This window comes from Garra rufa, chromosome 2, assembly GCF_049309525.1.
Source record: "Garra rufa chromosome 2, GarRuf1.0, whole genome shotgun sequence".
Lineage (NCBI taxonomy): Eukaryota > Metazoa > Chordata > Actinopteri > Cypriniformes > Cyprinidae > Garra > Garra rufa.
In genome coordinates, this window is record NC_133362.1 from 47810991 (window position 1) to 47833156 (window position 22166).

The 22166-nt window shown below is 47.1% G+C and overlaps 1 protein-coding gene across 4 annotated transcripts in view; it reads right to left on the reverse strand.

Moving 5' to 3' along the window:
* nrxn1b (neurexin 1b) overlaps positions 1 to 21348 on the reverse strand; it is a 179372-nt gene extending 158024 nt beyond the window's left edge. For all 4 annotated transcript variants that reach the window (XM_073834315.1, XM_073834314.1, XM_073834313.1 and 1 more), the window contains exon 1: positions 20339 to 21348. In XM_073834315.1, coding sequence (XP_073690416.1) covers positions 20339 to 21047 — 709 coding nt within the window. In that variant the 5' untranslated portion in view covers positions 21048 to 21348. The remainder of the gene's footprint in view (positions 1 to 20338) is intronic.
* Positions 21349 to 22166: the final 818 nt, after the last annotated feature.

Below are 22166 nucleotides of genomic sequence, written 5' to 3' on the forward strand. Positions count from 1 at the left end.
TTATACTATGCATTAAACTATTACTATTTATTTTCTCATGTCACTTGACAGAGAGCATGCATGCTTATCCTCTCTCTCTTTTTTTCTCACACACACACACACACACACACACACACACACACACACACACACACACACACACATGTTTGTTTTTGTGAATTGTGGGGACATTCCATAGACGTAATGGTTTTTATACTGTACAAACGATATTTGCTATCACCCTACACCTTCCCTACACCTAAACCTAGCCCTCACAGGAGACTGTGCATATCTTTACATTCTCAAAAAAACGTATTCTGTATGATTTATAAGCCTTTTGAAAAGTGGGGACATGGGCAATGTCCTCATAAGTCACCCTCTCCTTGTAATACCTATGTCACACCCATGTTATTACACAAATTTGTGTCCTGATATGTCACAAAAACAAACACAAACAAACACACACCCTGAAAGAAAAAAAGAGTAAATCCACATAGGCATATGGACCATGTACAGTACTGATAACAAAAAAAAAAAAAAAAGTTTAGGTGCTAGGTTTAAATATGTTCTCTCTTTTTTTTCAGTCAAAATGATGGAAATATTTTTAATTATCCATCAGTGTTTTTTAAAACACCAGAGAGAGGTTGTGGGCTGGTCTTGGACATTAAACTGGGCCCCACTCCGGCCCTGATTCACTGTGTTATATAACATGATAAATAATGAAGCAAAATAACACAGAAACAGAGAAATTCTCAGAAATTGCTTGTAGCTTTGTGCTGTGCCAATCAGTCTAAATGGGAATTAAAATCACATTGTCAAATGTACAACTTCAAACAGTTTTATGAAGATCACTATATAAGTAAAACTTCTTTACAGCATTAATTATCTTCAATGAATCTTCATTAATGTTATGGCAGTGAGTTTTGCATAGACAAACTGACATACTTGTTATCTTTGCTTCCAGGAAGCAATCCCATGATTTTGCCTTATTGAAAATGCCTTATTGCTTTTAGGTTACTCTAATAAAAGTGATGATCATTGTTATTTCATAATAAGTAATGCTTTAAATTATGTTAACAGCATGCAACTTGAATGTTAACAAATTGTAAATGTATAACTAACATAAGAAATAATGAATTAATGCTACCTAATGTATTAACTAATATTAACCTATTAAGTGTTCAGAAATGCATATCTACAAATTAACATTAATAAAGATTACCAAATGCTGTATGCAGATTTTGTTCATTGTTAGTTAATGTTAACAGATGCAGTGACTAATGATAACAAACACAACCTTATTGCAAAGTGTTACTATTTATACGTACCTTTTAAAAAGGGAACCTTGGGTATTAAGACTTGTATGGCTTAATATAACGTAAATGTATCTTACTAAAATATGCAGCAAAAAAAAAAAAAAAAAGATTTACATTATTTTCAAAATCCACATTGACTATGGGGGACGCCATTATTTTGATTATATAGACTGGTTGCACTCGGTGAACTACTGGCACTGTTGCACCTACAGTATTGCTTTTTTTACCGCAACACAACTCGGAATACAACTTGGAAAATAAAATACAGATATGATGCTACATTGTGTGGCTTTTGGTTGTAATTTTCAGTCAAAGGGCAACAAGAGAAGCAATGCAAGTCTTGACTGCTTTCCTAGCAATAAGAAGAGGAGAAAAGAAGTGACAGATTTAAGTTTCGCTCGAGTGCCCACGAAATGGCTAAGCACCCGCAGAAAAACTTGAGATATTATCTATTCAATATTTTATTGGAAAAACAGAGCTGGCAAACTATACAATGCATATTTGTGTTTGTGCTCAGGAGAAATTGAAAAAGTTTATTTTTGTCTAGTGCTAAGTCCAGTGCAAGCTCACAAATCCTCTAATTATAACAAAACATAACGAGATCACGATTAACTAAGATGAAGGACAGCTTTTCAGGGATTACAAAGTGAGTGATCTTTGTGTGCTTTCTAGGCTATATATAATCCAATTCAGAATTTGTATAAAACAGTTCTTTTTTTTGAGACATATACACATTGCAGAAATTACATCCACTAGGGCTGTACAATTAATTGAATTTCTATTCGCCATCACGTTTACAGATACCATGATTGCGTAATCGGACCTTTAAATAGCTGCTATACCCAAAATCTCTGTGCACTGTGTAAACAATGAGTGTTGTATACACGCGACAGATCGCTTCCGGCATTTGCGTATATTACGCCAGAGCGCTACACATGTAGGTTACTGGGGGTAAGCAGATAAACATCACATTTTCAATTTTGGGTGAACTATCCTTTTAAGAGGCCTGTTTAAAGTTTATGTCATGTTATGAGAGGCGAATCAATATTGTTATTGTGGGCACATCAAAATACTGAGAATAATTATTAATAACAAATATTTGTAACATAATTTTGAATGCATTTTAAGATAACATTTCCCATCAACTGGTCACAATGCACAACAGCACTGTATGCTGCGTCAAAGACGTGTGCACACTGATGTAAACAGGCACAGATGAGAAGCACATGGCAGAGCATATGAGAGACGCTCTGGATGAAAGCACACTTTCATTCTCTGACAGCAGATGGCGCTAAACATAATAAACATACCCCGGAAACCCTGGAAACAAAACAGCTTTCTGTTCCTGAAAAGAGTTTAAATGATTGAAATAGCCATTCATTTATTTATTTATTTATTTATTATTTATTATTTGATTTATTTTCAGACTTTTTTATATTTTAATCTGGACTATAACATGCCCTAGATATTGTTTGAAAAGTGTTTTGATTCTTTAATGTTCGGTCAAACTTTACATTAGGGCTTCATTAGTTAACATTAGTTAATTCACTAGTTAACATAAACGAATGAAAAATTCTTCAAAACATTCATTAATCTTAGGTAATTCCAATATTTAATAACAAATTGTTAAAATCAAAAGTTGTAACATTGTTATTTAATGAGCTAACATGAACTAAGAGTTGTATTTTTTAATAAAGATTAATAACCTCTGTAGCAAATGTAGCTATTGCTCATTCTGAATATTAATGCATTAACTACGAGATCTTACAGTAAAGTGATACCTATTGGTCTTTATAATTAGTTTGCACTTTAATCTGTGTAAACTTTATACAATTTTTTGTATTGCTTTTATTGTATTTAAATGTTCAGTTATTTTTGTTATTAGAAAATAGTTATTAAACCTGTTATACTGTATTATGACACATAAAAGCATTATCAATTAATCGCAACATGAAAATTGATACCGGCATATGTATTGTTGACAATAAAAGTTTTTGAGGAGTTTTTTTTTTTTTTAATTGTGGCATGCAGTTGCTTCAAACAATGGTATAAAGCTATTTAAAACATAAATCAATGTAGATTGTGATAATCGTTAATTAATAATCACAATTACAATTTTAAGGAAATAATCAACAATTATGATTTTTGTCATAATCATGCAGCCCTAACATCCGTATACAGTATTTATGTGGGATTCACACTTGAAACAGCAATGAACGGGACAACAATATATGTGAAAATGTATGTTCATTGAGGCTAGAGCACACTTCTTGAAGCATCCTCAGTAAATTATTCTGCAACCAGGCGTGGATAAAACTAGCTGTGTTTAAGAAGTTTTCAAAGTAGCTCATATTTAGGCGATCGCATGGAGTTTTATGTGGCAGTAGCCTATGCTTCAAAGTCTGAAAATTTAGCAGGATATTTGTTTATTTCCTCAATGAAAATCTTTATAGAGTTACAGTAAACATGCACACAGGCTTCATCTTATGTGTGGACTATTTTGTTTAATGTAGTGCAAATTTCTCCGGTTTCATCAGCTCTGATAAGTAATAAACAACATGACATGCGGCCGGCCAATGTTAAGTATCTTTTAATCATCATTTTCCCCATTTGCACAGGCGAGGTGTCCGTTACACATTTTCCCTGTGTGTTACCATCAGTATAAATGACTGTCGAATTTCTGACTACACTGTAAAAAGTAATAAGTTGACTTTACTTAGAAAAAGTCAGGAAACCAATTGCACTAAAAAAACGTACTCGGTTACTAACGTAACCTCGGTTCCCCTTCAGTCGAATCACTTCGACGTTACATGGGATCTCGCCTGAGAGACCGATCATCTCTGAGCCTTATATAAAAAAGGCCAATTGCAAATTGGCGAGTGGACGTGCGCGTCGGCCACTCCCCCGTACATACGGGTATATAAGATGGCGGCGCGCATCACTCAAACAGACTTTCGCTTTCAGAGCCTTCATGCTCAAGCCTTCCCTTCTCCAGAAGAAGAATCTTCAAAGAGAAAGACTTCACGTTCCTGCTGCTGCTGTTCTTCTCTGCTGGCGTGCGCCGATCGAATAAGAAACAAAGCTTTACTGAAAGAGTGAATTTCTCGGCGCCGCCAGCGGGGTCCCGCGGGCGGCCGTTTTCACGGCCATAAAAGCCTCCTGCTTTCCAGCGAGCAAGCCCCATTGAGTGCACAGTGGTGCCGCGGTTTCCTCCCTGGGCAGACCGGGACTAAAAGAGCAATTTCTCACGGCTGTGTAAAGACGTTCTTTTCAGAATGGCTTTCCGGCCGTGCGCTTCTGGGTGTGGCAGTTTCCTCACCTCCCTGGACGGACATGAAAGCTGCTTCACATGTCTGGGCATCGAACATGCTGAGGCAGCTTTCACGGATGGTTCATGCATTCATTGCGAAAGCATGACCATGGGAATGCTGAGGACTCGCCGCTCGCTCGCGGGCAGGCCCCCCTTCGCGCCCCACGGCCTGCGGAATTTTTCCGCCGCTGTGGCGAGGCACGAGGGGGAATTTCGAGTCACGGTGCCGAACGTTCCGCCGGCTCCAAAAGCCCTGCGGTCTTCTGCCCGCCAGCATACCCCCGTCGAGATGCCAAAGCAGTACGCCTCCCCGCCAGCCGGGCTGGGCGTCTCCTTTGGCGCTCCACAGGAGGAAGAGATGTCTGACGCTGCGTCAGAGGGAGAGTCAGGGAGTGAGGACGCTCTTCCGGCGGCGCGGCGCCCCTCCGCGGTTGCTGCCCCGTCGGAGGCAGACTCCGAGCTCTCGGCTATGCTCCTCCGAGCCGCCAGGGGGATCGGCCTGGAGGTTACTCCATCGGCTTCTCGGCTGGGCGACTGGTTCCTGGGGACGGCTCCGGCGGCATCGCCTCGCCCTCCCCCGGTGCCATTCTTCCCGGAGGTGCACGAGGAGCTGGTTAAGACCTGGCGGGCGCCCTTTTCATCTCGCCCGCTGCCCAGCTCCTCTCCCCTCGCCACCCTTGATGGTGGGGCGGCCAGGGGTATGCGTCGGTTCCCCAGGTCGAGCGCGCTATGGCGCGTCTCCCGTCCAAGGCGTGTGAGCGCTCGTCCGCCCTTGCGGGCCGCGCTTTTCACGCTGCGGGCCAGGCCGCCTCGGCCCTGCATGCGATGGCGACCCTGCAGGTCTACCAGGCCAAGGGGTTGAAACAGCTGCACGAGGGTGGTCCTGACCAAGGTACGATGCAGGAACTCCGCGCTGCCACCGAGTTCGCCCTTCGTGCGACGAAGGTCGCGGCGCGGGCCCTTGGTCAGGTGATGTCCACGGCTGTGGTCCAGGAGCGACACCTGTGGCTCTCTCTGGCCCAGATGGCAGATGCCGACAAAGCACGCTTTCTCGACGCTCCCATCTCCCAGAGGGGCCTTTTCGGCGACTCTGTCGAGGACTTTGCCCAACAGTTCGCGGCAGCCCAGAGACAGACGGAGGCGTTTCACATCCTGCCCCGCCGCGATGCTTCCATCCCGCCGCCGGAGGCACCGCCTCCGCCTGCACGTCGCCGAGGGCGCCCCCCTGCGGCCGCAACATCTACGGCTCGCCCCCCTGCGGAGGCCCACGACGCCAGGTCGGCAAGAAGGGCCCGCAAGCGCAGAGCCAGCCGCAGGAGAGTGGCGCCGCCCGCGGCACAGGGACCGGCCCGAAACACTCGCAAGAAAACTGCGAAACGTCCCTGACGCGGGCCTCCAGAGGTGATTGAGACTGCTCCTTAGTGGATGCTAACATCTACGCTCCCCGCTCCCGGTGGAGGGCCGGGAGCCACTGTGTGCTTCAATGTTGCCGTCGGCCAACGGTCGACGGTACCCACATTTTCTCAAAAAGAGCAAATTTCTCACCTCTGGCTTCGGCCTCGAGTTTCCTTCCTGAGCAGCACTTACACTCCTCAGAACCAGACTCGCGGCTGGTCTTCGCCAGCGCGGGATCCAGGGAAGAAGGTAAGCACTGCTTAGTGCAGTTAGACACTTCCCCAGGACGCTCATCCTTCTGGGTTCTGTCCCCTTCCCTGTCTCCCCTTAGGCTGCCCCACCACGGTCACGTCGGTCAACGTTCCCTTGATACCACTACCCTGGTTGATACGGACGGTACGGCCCGGCCCCAGGCGTCCGCCCAGACTCAGAGGTACCCCTTACATTCTTATTCGGGCAGGCGTGCCTCTGTTCTGCCTGCGGAGGTCGCGTTCCTACTGGCGAAGGACGCGATCCAGCATGTCCCTCCCCCGGGACGAGGTCGGGATCTCTCAGTCCCGACTTCACGTGTCCAGTTAAGTGTGGTGGGTTAATATCCGCCCTGGATGGAGCTCTGTCCCGATCCCTTCTCAGGCTGTCGGCACACTCGCTCACGACGAAGCACATACAGGTATGTTTCCGTCTCCAGGGCTGGGTTGCAGCCATCTGCCTGAAGGGCACCCGCTGTCGCGTCTCGATTTCCCCCCGACACACACCCCCTCGGCGGTCTGCTCCGGGGGTCGAGCTCTTCAGCGTGAGGTGCTTCCATTTGGCAAGTCCCCCTCCTTCCTGCCTTTTTTAGGCCATGGGAGCTCCCCTGTCCCCTCTTCGGCAGACAGGAGTTCGCATCATCAACCGTCTCTTCGGCTGGTGCTTTGTATAGCCCACTCGTGAGTTCCGTTGTGCGAACATAGGGACCTGGTGCTTCGGCACCCCCGCCATCTGGTCCTTCAGGCCAGCCGAGGGGATTCATTTCCTCGGTTAGGGAGCCGACTCGGTCCAACAAGACAGCCCGCCTTACTACAATAGAGCGCGCAGTCAGTGCTGTAGTCTTTGGGTTAATCAGACACAACACAGCGGTCCCTCTCAAAATCAGAGGCTCCTGGGGCACATGACAGCTCTAGCCGCTAAGAGCTGCTAAGCTTGTTTTATGTGAGACCGCTTCAGCACGATCGAGTCCCATGATGGGCATGGCATCTCGGCTCACTCCGGACTGGCGTTTTCCCGCAGTATGGCCGACAAGCCAGCTCGTGGCTTACCACGGGTTGGGTTGCCATGTACGATGGAGGCTTACAACCTCCCCATCTGCTCCCATGGAGTCCAATGTGGCAGATTTTGCTACTCGCCATTCTCTTGAAGCAGGAAAACTCAACCGTGCAGTCTATCGGCTCTCACGGCAGTCCACCCACCTGCAGGATGGCGACTCCACCCCGTGACGCAGCTAGTTGGAGTATATCGGTAGGCCAGCCACATCCGCTCGTCTTCCGATTCCTCTCATTGCCAGCTGCCTCTTTCAGAGTAACGCCGGCACACAGCTGACCTCCGGGGCCCAAGTACGCCCTTCCCCAGCGAGCCTCCTTGCACAGACGCTGTGCAAATCCAGGGAGGACGAGGAGTAGTCTGTTGGTTGCGCTACAAGGATGGCCCACCCGGACTCAGGTCTTAGTAACCTCTCCCTCGCGGCAGTCCCTCCCTGTAGGGCACGAAAAGGTTGACACCCCAGACCTCTCCGGCCTTCACAGGCCGTGATACAACTATCACTCGGTACCGAGCTCCCTTGACCAGGCAGGCTTACGCACTGAGATGAGGTCTATTTGCTGGCATTCCTCTCGCTAAAAAGAGAGGACCCACAGAGATACACGATTGCAGTAATGCTTCCCTTCCTGCAGGAGAGTTTGAGCGCAGGCTGTCCCCTCGACACTCCAAGTATATGCCGCGGCTTCGCCACATATCACATGCAGTAGATGGAGCAAAGTAGGTAAGCATTCTCTGGTCGTGAGGTTTCACAGAGGTGCCCATAACGCACCCCATACCCTCTTGGGACCTTCCCGTCGCCTTCAGAGCCGTGGGACGCTCCTACTGAACCATGGGCCTCAGTCGAGCTAGCATTCCTGTCATTAAGACAGCGCTCCTGACTGCCCTGGCTTCCGTCAAGAGGGTAGGAGACCTACAAGTTTTCTCTGTCAAGAAATACCTCATACCCTCTGGGACCCCCCGTCGCCTTTCAGGGCCACGGGTTGCTCCTTAGGAGCCGTGGGCCTCAGTCGAGTTAGAATTCCTGTCATTAAGACAGCACTCCTGACTGCCCTGGCTTCCTTTAAGAGGGTGGGGTACCGACAAGCTCAGGTTCCTCGGAGGTACTTAGCACGCACCTCATACCTCTTGGACCTCCCCGTCGCCTTTCAGGGCCGCGGGTCGCTCCATCGGAGCCACTGGCCTCAGTCGAGCTAAAATTCCTGTCATTAAGACAGCACTCCTGACTGCCCTGGCTCCCATTAAGAGGGCCTACATGCGTCTCTGCCAGCAAAGTGTGTCGAGAAATTCGGGCCCGGCGTCTTCCACGTTACCGTCGAGACCCCGGCCCGGTGCCCAAGGTTCCCACCACGCCTTTCCGCGATCAGGTGGTGAACCTGCAAGCTCTGCCCCGGAGGAGGCAGACCCAGCCTTGCGATGTTGTGTCGTTAAATATGTGAAACTTGAATCACTCGGCACTTCAGCCGCACCAGCAGCTTCATCTGCCTCGGGATTCAGCAGAAAGGGAATGCTCCCCGAACTGAGGTTGGCTAACTGGGTGGTAGATGCCTTCTCCCTGTTATACTCAGGGACAGCCGTGATCCTTGGTTCATGGCACCTCACCAGCAGATGTAAAAACCGGAAGCTGCGGGCTGGGCGACACCCCACCTTCGCTTGGTTCTACAACCTTGCGTAGAGGCCGTTCTCCCGTGTCCTAATATAAGGACTCACAGGTGAGCGGGAAGACCGGCTGGTGTCGGCTTGCGGCGCCATTCCCACATGGATCCGTGCGCTATTTCCCAGAATGTTCCCTCCGGCGAACCCTGGGTCCTCCTGCCCCGCAGTCAGGGCTAGGCGCGGAGTAGCCCTGCACTGTGATCCTGCCTGGGTCTCCTTCGCCCCGCAGGTTGTGGCTTAGTTTTTTATTATTCCAGCGGAGGATACCGCTGTTTCCCTCGTGTATCCCTAAAAACCTTTATGGATATATTGAATTATTCTCATTTCCACATGTAAAGATTTCATGTGCTCCGCCCCCCCAACCCATGCTTCAGTACAACTGGCATCCCTGGAAGGGCCCCCTTATTGGGCCTCAGGGCGTTGGGAAGGTTACGTTACACTTCGCCTGTCGGCACGTATACTTGTCAGCACATGAAGTTGTTGCGTAACGCGGCGTCAGGGTCGTGGCCTTTTCCATAGGGCTAGTTCCCATGTAACGTCGAAGTGATTCGACTGAAGGGGAACGTCTAGGTTACGAAGGTAACCCACGTTCCCTGAAGGAGGGAACGGAGACGTTACATTCCCCTGCCACGCCCCTGGCGTCGCGCTGACGCCGGCTTGACGGCTCTTCAGCGAAAACCTGTTTGAGTGATGCGCGCCGCCATCTTATATACCCGTATGTACGGGGGAGTGGCCGACGCGCACGTCCACTCGCCAATTTGCAATTGGCCTTTTTATATAAGGCTCAGAGATGATCGGTCTCTCAGGCGAGATCCCATGTAACGTCTCTGTTCCCTCCTTCAGGGAACGTGGGTTACCTTCGTAACCTAGACGTTCTCTCAGAGAGGGAACGAGTACTGCGTAAGCGTAAGCTTACGCTTGGGGAAAATCCTTTCCGCGAGAGATATTGAAGCCAAAAAATTATCCTTAATTTTGTATTAATGTAAAACGCGTTGCCGCAGTGAGCAGACATAGGCGAGGCGTATTGCGTGCCTATTGGCTGCTCTGCAGCAACTGCAGCACCTATCGAGCGAGGCTTGGCGCGATGCCAGCTCCAATGAGGGCATTTCGCGCCTAATACGTCATCTCCCGCCGAAAGTGGCGTGATCCAAGCCTATAAATATCGCTCGAAGGCAGCTACACTCTGGTTTTTTCATCATAAAAGCGCCCAGAGCACGCGCTTGCACGGCAAGGTACGCAGTACTCGTTTCCTCTCTGAGAGAACCGAGGTTACGTTAGTAACCGAGTACGTTCTCTTACGAGAGGTCTCTCGTACTGCGTAAGCGTAAGCTTACGCTTGGGGACCCAATGTAAAACGCCGTGCATGCCAAGATCTGATACCATAGACCCGAGGGCGATAGCCCGGGGTTCATATAGTGCTTGAACGTGCTTGAACGTATAAGGGGATTAGGACCCTAGAAACACTGGCTCCTGGTGTATCCGGGCAGGTAAACAACCTGGATAAACTTGGAACATGGGTCTAGATATCTGTTAATATCTAGACCGATAGCAACTTGGCCTGTAGGGCGGGAACCTCCAAGTTGTAGAATCTTATGAATGTAGACGGAGAGGCCCAGCCTGCAGCCGTACAAATGTCTTGCAAGTTAATCCCACTCGACCAAGCCCACGACGAGGCCACGCCCCTCGTGGAATGTGCTCTGACACCCAGCGGGCATTGCATGCCCTTGGACTCGTACGCCAGTGCAATAGCATCCACTATCCATCTGGATAAAGTCTGTTTTGACGCAGCCATTCCTTTAGAATGCCCGTAAAACGAGACAAACAGCTGTTCTGTCTGTCTAAAAGCAGACGTGCGAGACACATAGACTCTTAGCGCTCTAACTGGACATAAGAGTCTCGCGTCAGCCTCTTCATCCACAACCGGTAGAGCAGACAGTGCGATGACCTGTGCTCGAAACGGTGTGTTAATAGACTTTGGCACATATCCATGCTTGGGTTTGAGTATAACTTTAGAGTCGTTAGGTCCAAACTCCATGCATGTCGCGCCCACGGAGAGCGCGTGCAAGTCTCCTACGCGCTTCACTGAAGCGAGCGCTAGGAGGAATATAGCCTTAAGAGACAGATATTTTAATTCAGCCGCCTGTAGTGGTTCGAATGGTCCGCCCTTCATAGCGTCCAGCACCACAGAAAGGTCCCACGTTGGGACTGAAGGCGGTCTGGGTGGATTTAATCTCTTAGCTCCTCTAAGGAAGCGTATGATTAAATCGTTCCTCCCTATTGACTGACCTAGCGTTGTCCTCGAGAACGCTGCTATGGCCGCCACATAAACTTTGAGCGTGGACGGGGACCTGCCCTTGTCCAGCAGCTCTTGTAGGAAGGAAAGTACATCTGTCACTCCACAGTCTGTGGGTGAAGATCCGCGGGCTGTGCACCAGTCCGCAAATATCGACCACTTCGAGGCATAGAGCCGTCTAGTAGATGGAGCCCTAGCCTGTGTGATCGTTGATATCACTCCTGTGGGGAGTTCATCATATATTCCCTGGTGACCCATACATGAAGGGACCACAGCTCGGGGTGAGGGTGCCAAATCGTGCCGCCCGCCTGCGAGAGGAGGTCTCTCCTCACAGGTATTGGCCACGGTGCGATGCTCGTCATCTGCATCAGCGCTGGGAACCAAGGCTGGTTCCCCCAAAACGGCGCTATTAGCAGTATTGCACACCCTTCCTCCTTCACCCTCTCTATCACCTGAGGTAGGAGAGAGACTGGGGGAAAAGCATAAAGACGAGGGCGGGGCCACGCATGGGCTAGTGCGTCCTTGGCTTTGGAAAAGAATTCTAGACAATGAGCTTTGTCCTGAGATGCAAATAGATCTATCTCCGCTCTGCCGAATGTTTTCCATAATAGCTGCACCGTCTGAGGGTGCAGCGACCATTCGCCCGCCGGAACATTGTTCCTGGACAGTCTGTCTGGTCCTACATTTAGGGTCCCCCGCACGTGCGCTGCCCTCAGCGAGCGCAGGTTGCGATGAGCCCATACCAGAAGGCGTTCTGCAAGTGCATGTAGTTTTCTGGACCTGAGACCGCCCTGGCGATTTATGTAAGCCACTACCGATATGTTGTCGGAGCGGACTAATACATGACTTCCCTTCAATAAGGGAAGAAAATATGTCAACGCATTCTCCACTGCCATCATTTCGAGGCAGTTGATATGCAGTGATTTCTCGCGTTCTGACCACTGGCCGAACGACGGTCTGCCGTCTAGCAGCGCTCCCCATCCCGAGGTGGACGCGTCCGTGGACACTACTTTCACCTTCGAGGGTCTCTTTAGAGTGACACCTGTTTGGTACCAGCCGGCTGTTCTCCACGGCATCAGGGCTGTAACGCATCTCTGATCGTGAGACGGAGTCGACCGGACGCCCACGCTCGGCGCGGCACTCGCGCTCTCAGCCAGAACTGCAGTGGGCGCATGCAGAGCATCCCTAACTGTAGAACTGATGATGCTGAGGCCATAAGACCTAACACTCTTTGAAAGGTCTTGAGCGGGGCAGACGTGCTGCAGCAGAGCGCGCTCACTGCTCTCTGAATGTTCAGCGCGCGCTCTTGCGATAGCTTCGCTGTCATTGACTGCGAATCCAGTTCTATGCCCAGGAAGGAGATATTCTGGCTGGGGTTCAGCGAGCTTTTCTCCCAATTGACTTTCAAACCCAAATTCTCGAGGTGATCGAGTAACATGGTCGTATGCTCCCTGAGCACTGAGCGAGATTGCGTTAAAATCAGCCAATCGTCCAAATAATTCAGTATTCGCACTCCCTTCAGTCTGAGCGGGGCGAGCGCTGCGTCCATGCACTTCGTAAACGTACGGGGTGCTAGGGACAAACCGAATGGCAGGACTGTGTACTGATAAGCTTGGCCCTCGAAGGCGAATCTCAAAAATCGCCTGTGACGCGACGCTATCTGTATTTGAAAATACGCGTCTTTCAGATCCACTGACACAAACCAGTCTCCTCGGCACACTTGCGCGAGGATTTTCTTGGTCGTGAGCATTCTGAACTTTCGCTTCACCAGCGCTTTGTTCAGTTGTCTTAGATCTAGTATGGGCCTGACTCCCCCGTCTTTTTTCGGTATCAGGAAGTATTTGCTGTATAGCCCTCTTTCGCTCTGACCTTGAGACAGGGGTTCTATGACTCCTTTGCTCAATAATGTGGTCACTTCGGCTCGTAGCAGGTGTGCTGCATCTGCCTGTATAGTGGTCTCGATGCGCGCCGTGTAACAGTGAGGGCGCCGTCGAAACTGGAGCGAATAGCCTCTTTTTATGATGTCCAGCACCCATTGTGAAACCCCCGGGAGCTTTTCCCATGCATTTGCATGTAATGCAAGGGGGTGTGTGCGAAGCGCGCTCCGATCTGTTAATAACGGGGCCGCTTCGGTGCGTTTTGACACACACGTGTCTGTGACATGCGAGGCTCGGGGTACGCTGACCGCGGGGACTGCTATCTTTGTGTGTATATGTGGTTGCGTAGTAACGGGCACATTTAACACACTCAATGCAGCTTTTAGTCGTGAAGACGGGGCGTTGTCCGGTTTCGTTTTTACAGAAACCGTAAGACCTGCCTGATATGATATGTGTGGGCACTTTTGGGTGGGCACATATATCACATGTGAAGCGCAGTCGATTTGGGTCGACTTTATGTGCGCGGGGTTTGTATGACAGGATGTGCTTATGTGTAGTGATGGGCACTGGACAGTGGGCATGCGTGCTACACACAAAACACCTTCGGCTGTGGCCGGGACACCCGAAAATACACTCTTTTGAGGATTTATTTGGGTAGCCGTGAGAACGGCTTTTGAGTGCAGACAGGCGGGCTGCAGCGCCGGCCTGATGACTGCGGATGATGCTGGAACAGCCACATTTCTTGGAGCTGAGCGAGCGAATACTTTCGGTGGGAGTCTGGCAGCCGCGGGACTCGCGCACCGGCGTTTTCCTAGCTGTACTAGGCCTGCTTCGGGGGGTTAGGTTTCAACTCAACCCTGGGTCTCTGAGCGCGCGCTCCGTGGCGGCGGCCTGCAGAGCGGGAACGAGGTCTCGCTCCCTGCTCCTGGTGGCGTTGTGAGACAGCTGCAGCGGGCTGAGGCTGGGGTCTGGAGCTCTGCGCTGGCGGCTTTGGGCGACCGGTAGAGCTAGACCGCTTCGGCAGGAAGTGCTTCATCGCCTGAGAGGTCTTCTGAACTTCTGCAAACCGCTCAGTGAAGTCCTTCAACGACGTGCCGAACAGACCAGCCGTGGAAAACGGCGCATCAAGAAAGGCTGTGCGCTCGGACTCCGCCATCTCTGAGAGCGTGAGCCACAAGTGCCTTTCTGCAACCGTCAGCGCCGCCATGTTGCGTCCTATGGCCTGAGCTGCCGATTTGGTGGCACGGAGTGCGAGGTCCGTGGCGCTCCTCAAATCCGGTACGCAGATCACGTCAGGGCCTTCCTCATCCAGCTTTTGGAGAAGGTCTGCCTGGAAGATCTGCAGCGTGGCCATGGTGTGCAGCGCTGAGGCGGCCTGTCCCGCCGCGGTGAAAGCTCGGTGTAGCAGACTCGACGTCTGTCTGCAGGCCTTAGACGGCAGCGCCGGCTTATCACGCCGTCCAGCTGAGGGCGGGCATAAGTGGGCCGCGATCGCTTCTTCCACCGGAGGTATCGCTAGGTAACCTCTACTCTCGGCGCCGTCCACTACAGAGAACGCCGGGGAGGAGGATGGGCGCACTCTCGCTGAGTAGGGGGCGCTCCAAGACTTTGCGAGCTCCTGGTGAAGCTCCGGAAGGAAAGGGGCCGGTTTCGCTAGTGACATCCGTTCTCCTTTCGGCAAGAACCGGCCATTCAGCCGGTTGTGAGCAGGCTGCTCGGGTGAGGACCACTCCAGGCCCAGGCTCGCCGTGGCTTGGGTTAAGATCCTCATGAGCTCTGACTCAATAGAGGCTCTCGCGCTGGGTGGGGCGCGGGCAGGGGGGGCGATGTCTGCAGAGCTCGCCCAGTCCTCGCTGCCTGACGCTGCCAGCGAGCAAGAGTCCTCCTCCTCCTCCATCCCACTCTCCTCGACAGCGACATCGGCGGGCGCAGCGGCTGACAGCGGCTGCTCCAAATCCGGCACTGAGAAGGTGAGTGTAGGTGAAGCTAGCAGGCGCACCGGCGAGCTTTGACGGCTGGAGGATGATTCCGGAAGCCTCTGGGCACGGCGCTTTTTACGGCGCGGCGCCGCAGCAGGCATAGGAGCGGGCTGCGAGAAGAAGGCCAAGCGAGTCCTCAGAGTCGCCATGGCCAGTGACTCGCAATGAGGGCAACCTCCCTCGGCGAGCGCCATCGCAGCATGCTCCTCCCCCAGGCAGGAAACGCACACGGCGTGGCGGTCCCCGTCACTGAGTGCGACTCCGCACGAGTCGCAGGATGGCATCTTTAAAAAGACGCTAGCTCTTTTAGAGTAAATAGCTAGTAAAGGATATAGTCGCCGGAAAGCGCAGCAGGAAGGCGGCGTAGCCAGCAGCTTCAGTCCCGCTGATGTACTTCCAGTCGACGGCGGCTTCTTCTCCAGCTCCAGCGATGCGAAGGCGTCGCGTGAAGGATGAAAAAATCAGAGTGTAGCTGCCTTCGAGCGATATTTATAGGCTTGGATCACGCCACTTTCGGCGGGAGATGACGTATTAGGCGCGAAATGCCCTCATTGGAGCTGGCATCGCGCCAAGCCTCGCTCGATAGGTGCTGCAGTTGCTGCAGAGCAGCCAATAGGCACGCAATACGCCTCGCCTATGTCTGCTCACTGCGGCAACGCGTTTTACATTAATACAAAATTAAGGATAATTTTTTGGCTTCAATATCTCTCGCGGAAAGGATTTTCCCCAAGCGTAAGCTTACGCTTACGCAGTACGAGAGACCTCTCGTAAGAGAACTAAGTAAAGTGAAATAGGAACTGTATGTTGTACTGACAAATGTTTAGTTAGTATAGTTTACTTACACAAGAGTTCTAGTAACAAAAAAGAGCTGTAGGGGGTACTTGATCCTTTACTTTAGGTTTACTCTTGATTTAGTATCGCTACTCACTGACTCCCAGAGTGCATTTGGCATGAATAAATTATGCAATTGCTTTGTTTTACTGTTGTTGTTTTTATTTGCTTTGTGTCAGTAGTAGCACAACATAAAGAGCAAATAAAATGGTTATTGTTACAATTAATAAAAATAAACTAAATTAAATTGTTACCATTGTTGTGATTTGCATGCTGAATGTTAAAATGTGTGTGACTTGAGCATATTACCGCAAATATTAAAGGACTGTATTAACCCAATTAAGAGCTTTTCAAGGTGTTCATAAAGAACAATAAAATAGCAAAGGATCATTAGTAAACATGTAAAATACAGCTAATGATATATATATTCCAGTTGTATTGAATGTTCAACATTCAAGATGACTTTGGGAAACTAGTGAAAGAAAGATTGAGGAAATGAGTGAAAAGTCTATTAAGAATTGCTCCACCTCAAAAACATCTCTTTTCTTCTTCTGTTGTTATTTTGCACATTAGCAACATATTAGTGCACTGCTGCCTCTCACTGGTTAATTAATGTTGTTGGTTCATTTGTGGCTACTTGAATATTTTAAGTAAGTGTTACTCAAAGCAGTACGAAAATTGTTTTGCTTGCCTTGAAAGTAGCTGTAACTTAATAAAACCTAGCAAGTATAGCAACCAAGTAAAGATAACTATCTATATCTAAGTAAGGTCAACTTTTTTTGGTAATTTATTTTGCCCCCGCCCCCACACACATGATTCAATGCTTTAATTAAATGAACTTAATAGGAAAAAATGTTTCTGAAGAAATTTTCTTCTATCAACCCCAAATTGTGACGTGAAAGTGATATAAGAATTAAGGCTAAAACAGCAGAATACATTTCTTTTGGCAAAATACGATTTGTACTGTTGTTGTTGTTGTTGTTGTTTTGTGATCTGGATACAAATATTATAATATCAGCTGTTCTTAAATTCTTTTTAAATTTAAATAAACAAATGTTTAAATTGTCAGGTTTCAATGATAAATGTATTAATCTACTAAAGAGTCTAAGTCTGTATTTATTACAACTTCTCCTGGATAATCACAGCACGTTGTGTGCAGTATGCAACAAAGCAGTTTCTGTTGGTTCATTTTAAAGCAGAGATAAATGTGGATCATTTCAGATGATGAGTCTGTGTCTTAATGTCTACAGTAAAGCCACAGATTTTCCAGCCTACAAAAAGGCTCTTACCTTTTATCCCAGTGAATGATGATCTGCTCAGTGCTCAAGGACACTACTGTCTACACACTACACCTTTAATGGAATATACTAGTCAAACAACTCATAGTAAAGAGAGATTCCACTACAGACATTGTAAATGCTATAATGAAATGAGCATCCACCATTACTCCTGGGCTAAGTTATTACTATTGCTGACTGATCCAATCTATAGCTAATCTACACTTCCAAAAACTGACCGGTCACAATCAATATTTCATTTAGGTATAGACACTGTACTACATATTTAATTTTTCATTCAATTTTTAAATGGAAATGCTGCATTTAATTACACTTAAATACTTCCTAATTTATGTTCTATAATCTCTAAATTGACGACAATAAACATTTCGATAAAGTGCTTTACAAATATAAAAAAACGCACAATAGCTATGCATAACAAGAAATGTGACTGCAAAAGAATATATTTGAACTCTAAATTTTTAAAGGAATAGTTCATGCCAAAATTTGCTGAAAATGTCCTCACCCTCAAGTCATCCAAGATTGCAAATTAATGAGTGCCGTCAGAATGATAGTCCAAACATCACAATAATTCACAAGTAATCCACATTACTCCATTTAATGTCTTGAGAAGACAAAAGAAACAAATCCATCACTACTTCTGGCTAGAAATACCATTCTATAATCTATAATAACACTTCTTCCGGTGAAAAAAACGGCCCTGTTGTCTCACACATCAAAATCCACCCACATACTTGTTTAGCACCATTTTCACTCATAAACGGTGCTTGATCTGTGTAGATTTATCTTCATATTTCTCATCTATTCAGACAGGATTCTTTTTCAATTGAGGAAGCATAATTATGAATTATAGACTCGTTTTTAAGCCAGAAGCAATGGTTTGAAGTTAAAAACATCTTAATGATGGATTTGTTTCTTACAAACATGCAACTTTTTGCCTTTCAAGATGTTAACTGATGGACTGGAGTGGTGTGGATTACTTGTGGTTTATTGTGATGTTTTTATCAGCTGTTTGAACTCTCATTCTGACGGCACCCATTCACTACAGAGGATCCATAGAGACAGAGCGACACGCATCATAATCTGAAAACCACGTCCACCGGGGGGAAACAATCCAACACTCTCCATTGACTTTGTATTGCAGGAAGCTGCCTCCTTGTCATTTTTTACTTTTAAAAGGGTCATCGGGTGCAAAACTAACTTTTACATGTTGTTTGCACATTAATGTGTACACAACCACCCTACAATGATAAAAATCCACTCAGTGGTGCTTTTCTAATCTTTAAAAGTAATATCCCCTTTTTCAAATCAGTTCATTCTTAGCTTCTTGTCGTTGTGACGAAATACATTTGATTGACATGAGCGTCTTACCTTAGCCCCGCCCTCATCGAGCTGAAACAGTCTCAATACGATCCTCACTGTGTGACTCAGGAGCAGAGGAAGACTCTAATTGAGCGATTGAGGTGTTTTGTTGCTGGATGTAATAATGAACATAGCAGTCGTCATTTACTACCAATATCTGAGCCGCTGAAGACGCAGAGGATAACGTTACTTTCGTTTTTAAATGGAATGCGCCGATCCCGATCTACATATGCGTCTATCTTCGTGCAAATTGTTCGTGTATAAGTATATTCCTGTATGAGTATAAGGGTTTTTTATGCATCTTTGCAAATGGCCTTTCTTAATAATGTGCTTGTTGGCAAATTTTGCCAATAAATGCGGCTAAATGAAGCTAAATGCAGCTAAATGCAGCTTAAGTAAACATAATCCCAGAGAGGGGTGGGGAAAGCAGAGCTCGTGGCATTTAAAGGGGCCATGTCTTAAAATGAGCTGAAATTTTGCAGAGCTGATTTAGACAAGGTAAAAGGGTGTTTTTTTATACTACTATTGAGAATTTTTAATCAAAGTATATTAGAGACTTTTCATTAAGACCCTAAAGAATCTTATGAACTTGTGGAAAATGGGCATCCGATGACCCCTTTAACAAAAGTCAGAACAATGTCTAAAAGCTACTATGAGACAAGGTGTACAGTAAACACATTTTTATTAGCTGTCGACCCAAAAATGTAGTGTTTAAGAACACAAAAGTAGAGCGCAACATGTCTTAATACTCTGAGAACTACACCCAATAGAGGGAAATTTAACAGCGACCGTAAGCATTCATTATTTTTAACCATGTCAAAGGATTATTTCACCACCCTGAAAGGAGGAGATATATTGAGAAACTAAATATTGAGTTCTCTTTTACCCGGACATGTCCTCCTTTTTGGCTATAAAATTATGTCGGGGTTTTTTACCTCATTTCACTGACCGTCATTAATTCAACACTTTAAATGCAGCCACTGCCCCCCGGCATTATTCTGAGGTACCTGTCTGATGACGTGAAAGACCCAGTTGTCAAAACAAAACAAACGAGGAGCTGCGCTGCAAGAGCTGTGTGTCACTAACATGCCGAAACGCAAATGTAGTTTCACAGACGAATTGCAGAAAAAATACCCGATGTTCATTCGTGGTCGTGATAAATGGGAAGCATTGTGCACCATCTGCACCTATGCTGTCCTCCAAAGGCAAAGTGCAGTAACTACACCAACACTGAAACAGAGAAAAATGCCTTTACAGTTTTTAGGCCAGCTAGTCAAACATGTTGAGACTCTTGATTCTCGGAAACACTCTCGTTTCTTTGGGACAAAATTGATCAGGAGACTTGTTGGCATCCTGGGGAGGGTGTCCTCTTTTTGGATTCTCAGAATATGGTCACCCTACCTTACCTTCATTTTGTTGGAGAAATAATCCAACTGAATAGCCCAACGTGAAATACCCTGACATCTACAACTATTTGTGACCCGATCTGGCTAAATGAGTCGGAAGTCGCAACGTTCTATTTTAAGATGCAGGCTGATAATGTGGAAAAATAATGAAAAAATCTATTTTATTTTACCCTCCCCCCCCCACCACCACCACCACCGATGTAGGCGTGGCCTAAATGCGCTCTGTCTCTTTTGGTAAGACAGTGATGGATTTTTGAGTGAACTACTCTTTTAAAAGCAGAATTAGTTTATGATTTACAGCTTTATCAGTCACATGCAATGTAGATGAATCGAGATATCTTACCATCACCGCAGTCCTTTCCATGATAGCCGGTTTCGGAGCAGTCACATGTGGGCTCATTGTTGACAAAACTGCACACACCTCCGTTTAAGCACATGTTGTGTGAGCCACAGAGGTCAGCGCTGACCCCAGCACTGTTAATGATGACAGGCTCTGAGCTGTTCACTTTCAAGTCTGTTATCCATCCCATAAAGGGAGTGAGATCTTTCACAGTATCCGATGTCAGCTGTAAAGACACCGATCGCAGTTCTGGCGGAATCCCTCCTAAAAACAAATGACTGAAGACAGTCATATCCCGCCTTTTGGACTTAACCTCCGCCCACTTTATTTCTTTGTCAACGATGAGTGAAGTGTTCCTGAAGTTCCTCCTGATTGTGACTTCATGCCACTGGTTGTCATTGATGACAACATCCGAAAGCACGGAAGCGGGCTCGGCACAGAAAATAGAAAAGCGAAGTCTGAGTTTCCCCTCTTGTATGTGCAGCTCGAGGAAATCGCAAAAGCCTTCGTCATCAAAGTACACCAGAAGTCCCTTTAAATTCTTGGTTTTCATGCTGAAGCTCATCTCGCTCTCGCAGCAAGCGTTCCACATGGGGAACGAGGCCCACTGTCCCTCTGAGCCAGAAAACCTGAGACTAGCTCCAGCTTCCACAGCACATATAACCAGTGCAATCCAGAGGAGATGGGCACCATGTCGCATCTGAAGAATCATAATGGAGACGTTGCTGAGATTATAATAATCCAAGTAAGATTTCGAGTGGACAAACTAATCACGCAAATCACCAAACAATCTCTCTCAGGATCTTTCAACATCTATGCCGACCTTTCCACTATTTTTCTCCTCATCTCCTAATTTTTTTAACTATCATCCATGCTTTGCAGTATCCAGTGTTCAGTGTCATCCATCATGTTACTCTTTGTCTGATTCTGTGGTTTTGACCATGAGTGGTTTAAAGGGTTAAATCCTTGTTCAGCAGAAGCAAGCAGCAGACGTCATCTCTGAGCCCTCAATATACGGCCATTGACGCTGGAGAAAAAAATGAAACATCTGACAATCTTTCTGACATCCTAAGGAAGAATTAGTTGCTTACGGCAGTGTTTCCCAGCCCTGTTTCTGGAGGCGGACCAGCGGTACACATTTTGGATGTCTCCCTTATCTGACTCATCTATTTCAGCTTTTGGAGTTGAGTCAAGTGTTAGGAATTAGAAAGAGTTAGAAAATGTGTAGCGATGGCGTGCCTCCAGAAACAGGGTTGGGAAACTCTGACTTAACACAAATTCTAGTAGACAAACATGACAAACATGACTGTTTTACTATTGCTTATTACACCTGACTGTCACTACAGTACAAAAGGGGTTTTAAAACTGAAGCTCAAGTGTTTGCCAGGATTAGCATAAAAATATACATATTAGGTCAGGGCAAGTTGTCCCATTTATATCACACTGCAAAAAATGCTTTTCTTACTTAGATTTTTTGTCCCGATTCCAGCCAAAATATCTACAAATTCGTAATTCAAAAAGGATTTTCTAGATGAGTAAAAATTGTCTTGTTTTCATAAAAAACAAGTTCAAATTAAGTGCATTTTGCCAATGAGGTATTTTTTTTTATAATAATCTTGTTTTCTGTTTGAAATAAGAGTTTTTTGCTTACCCCATTGGCAAATTATTTTGCTTGTTTTAAGCAAAACCTCACTTAATTTGGATTTTTTTCTGAAAACAACAATAATTTTTACTCTTCTAGAAAATCCTTATTGATTTTATAATTCTTAGATATTTTGGCTGGAAACAAGGCAAAAGCATTTTTGCAGTGCAAGTAAAAATGATTGATTGA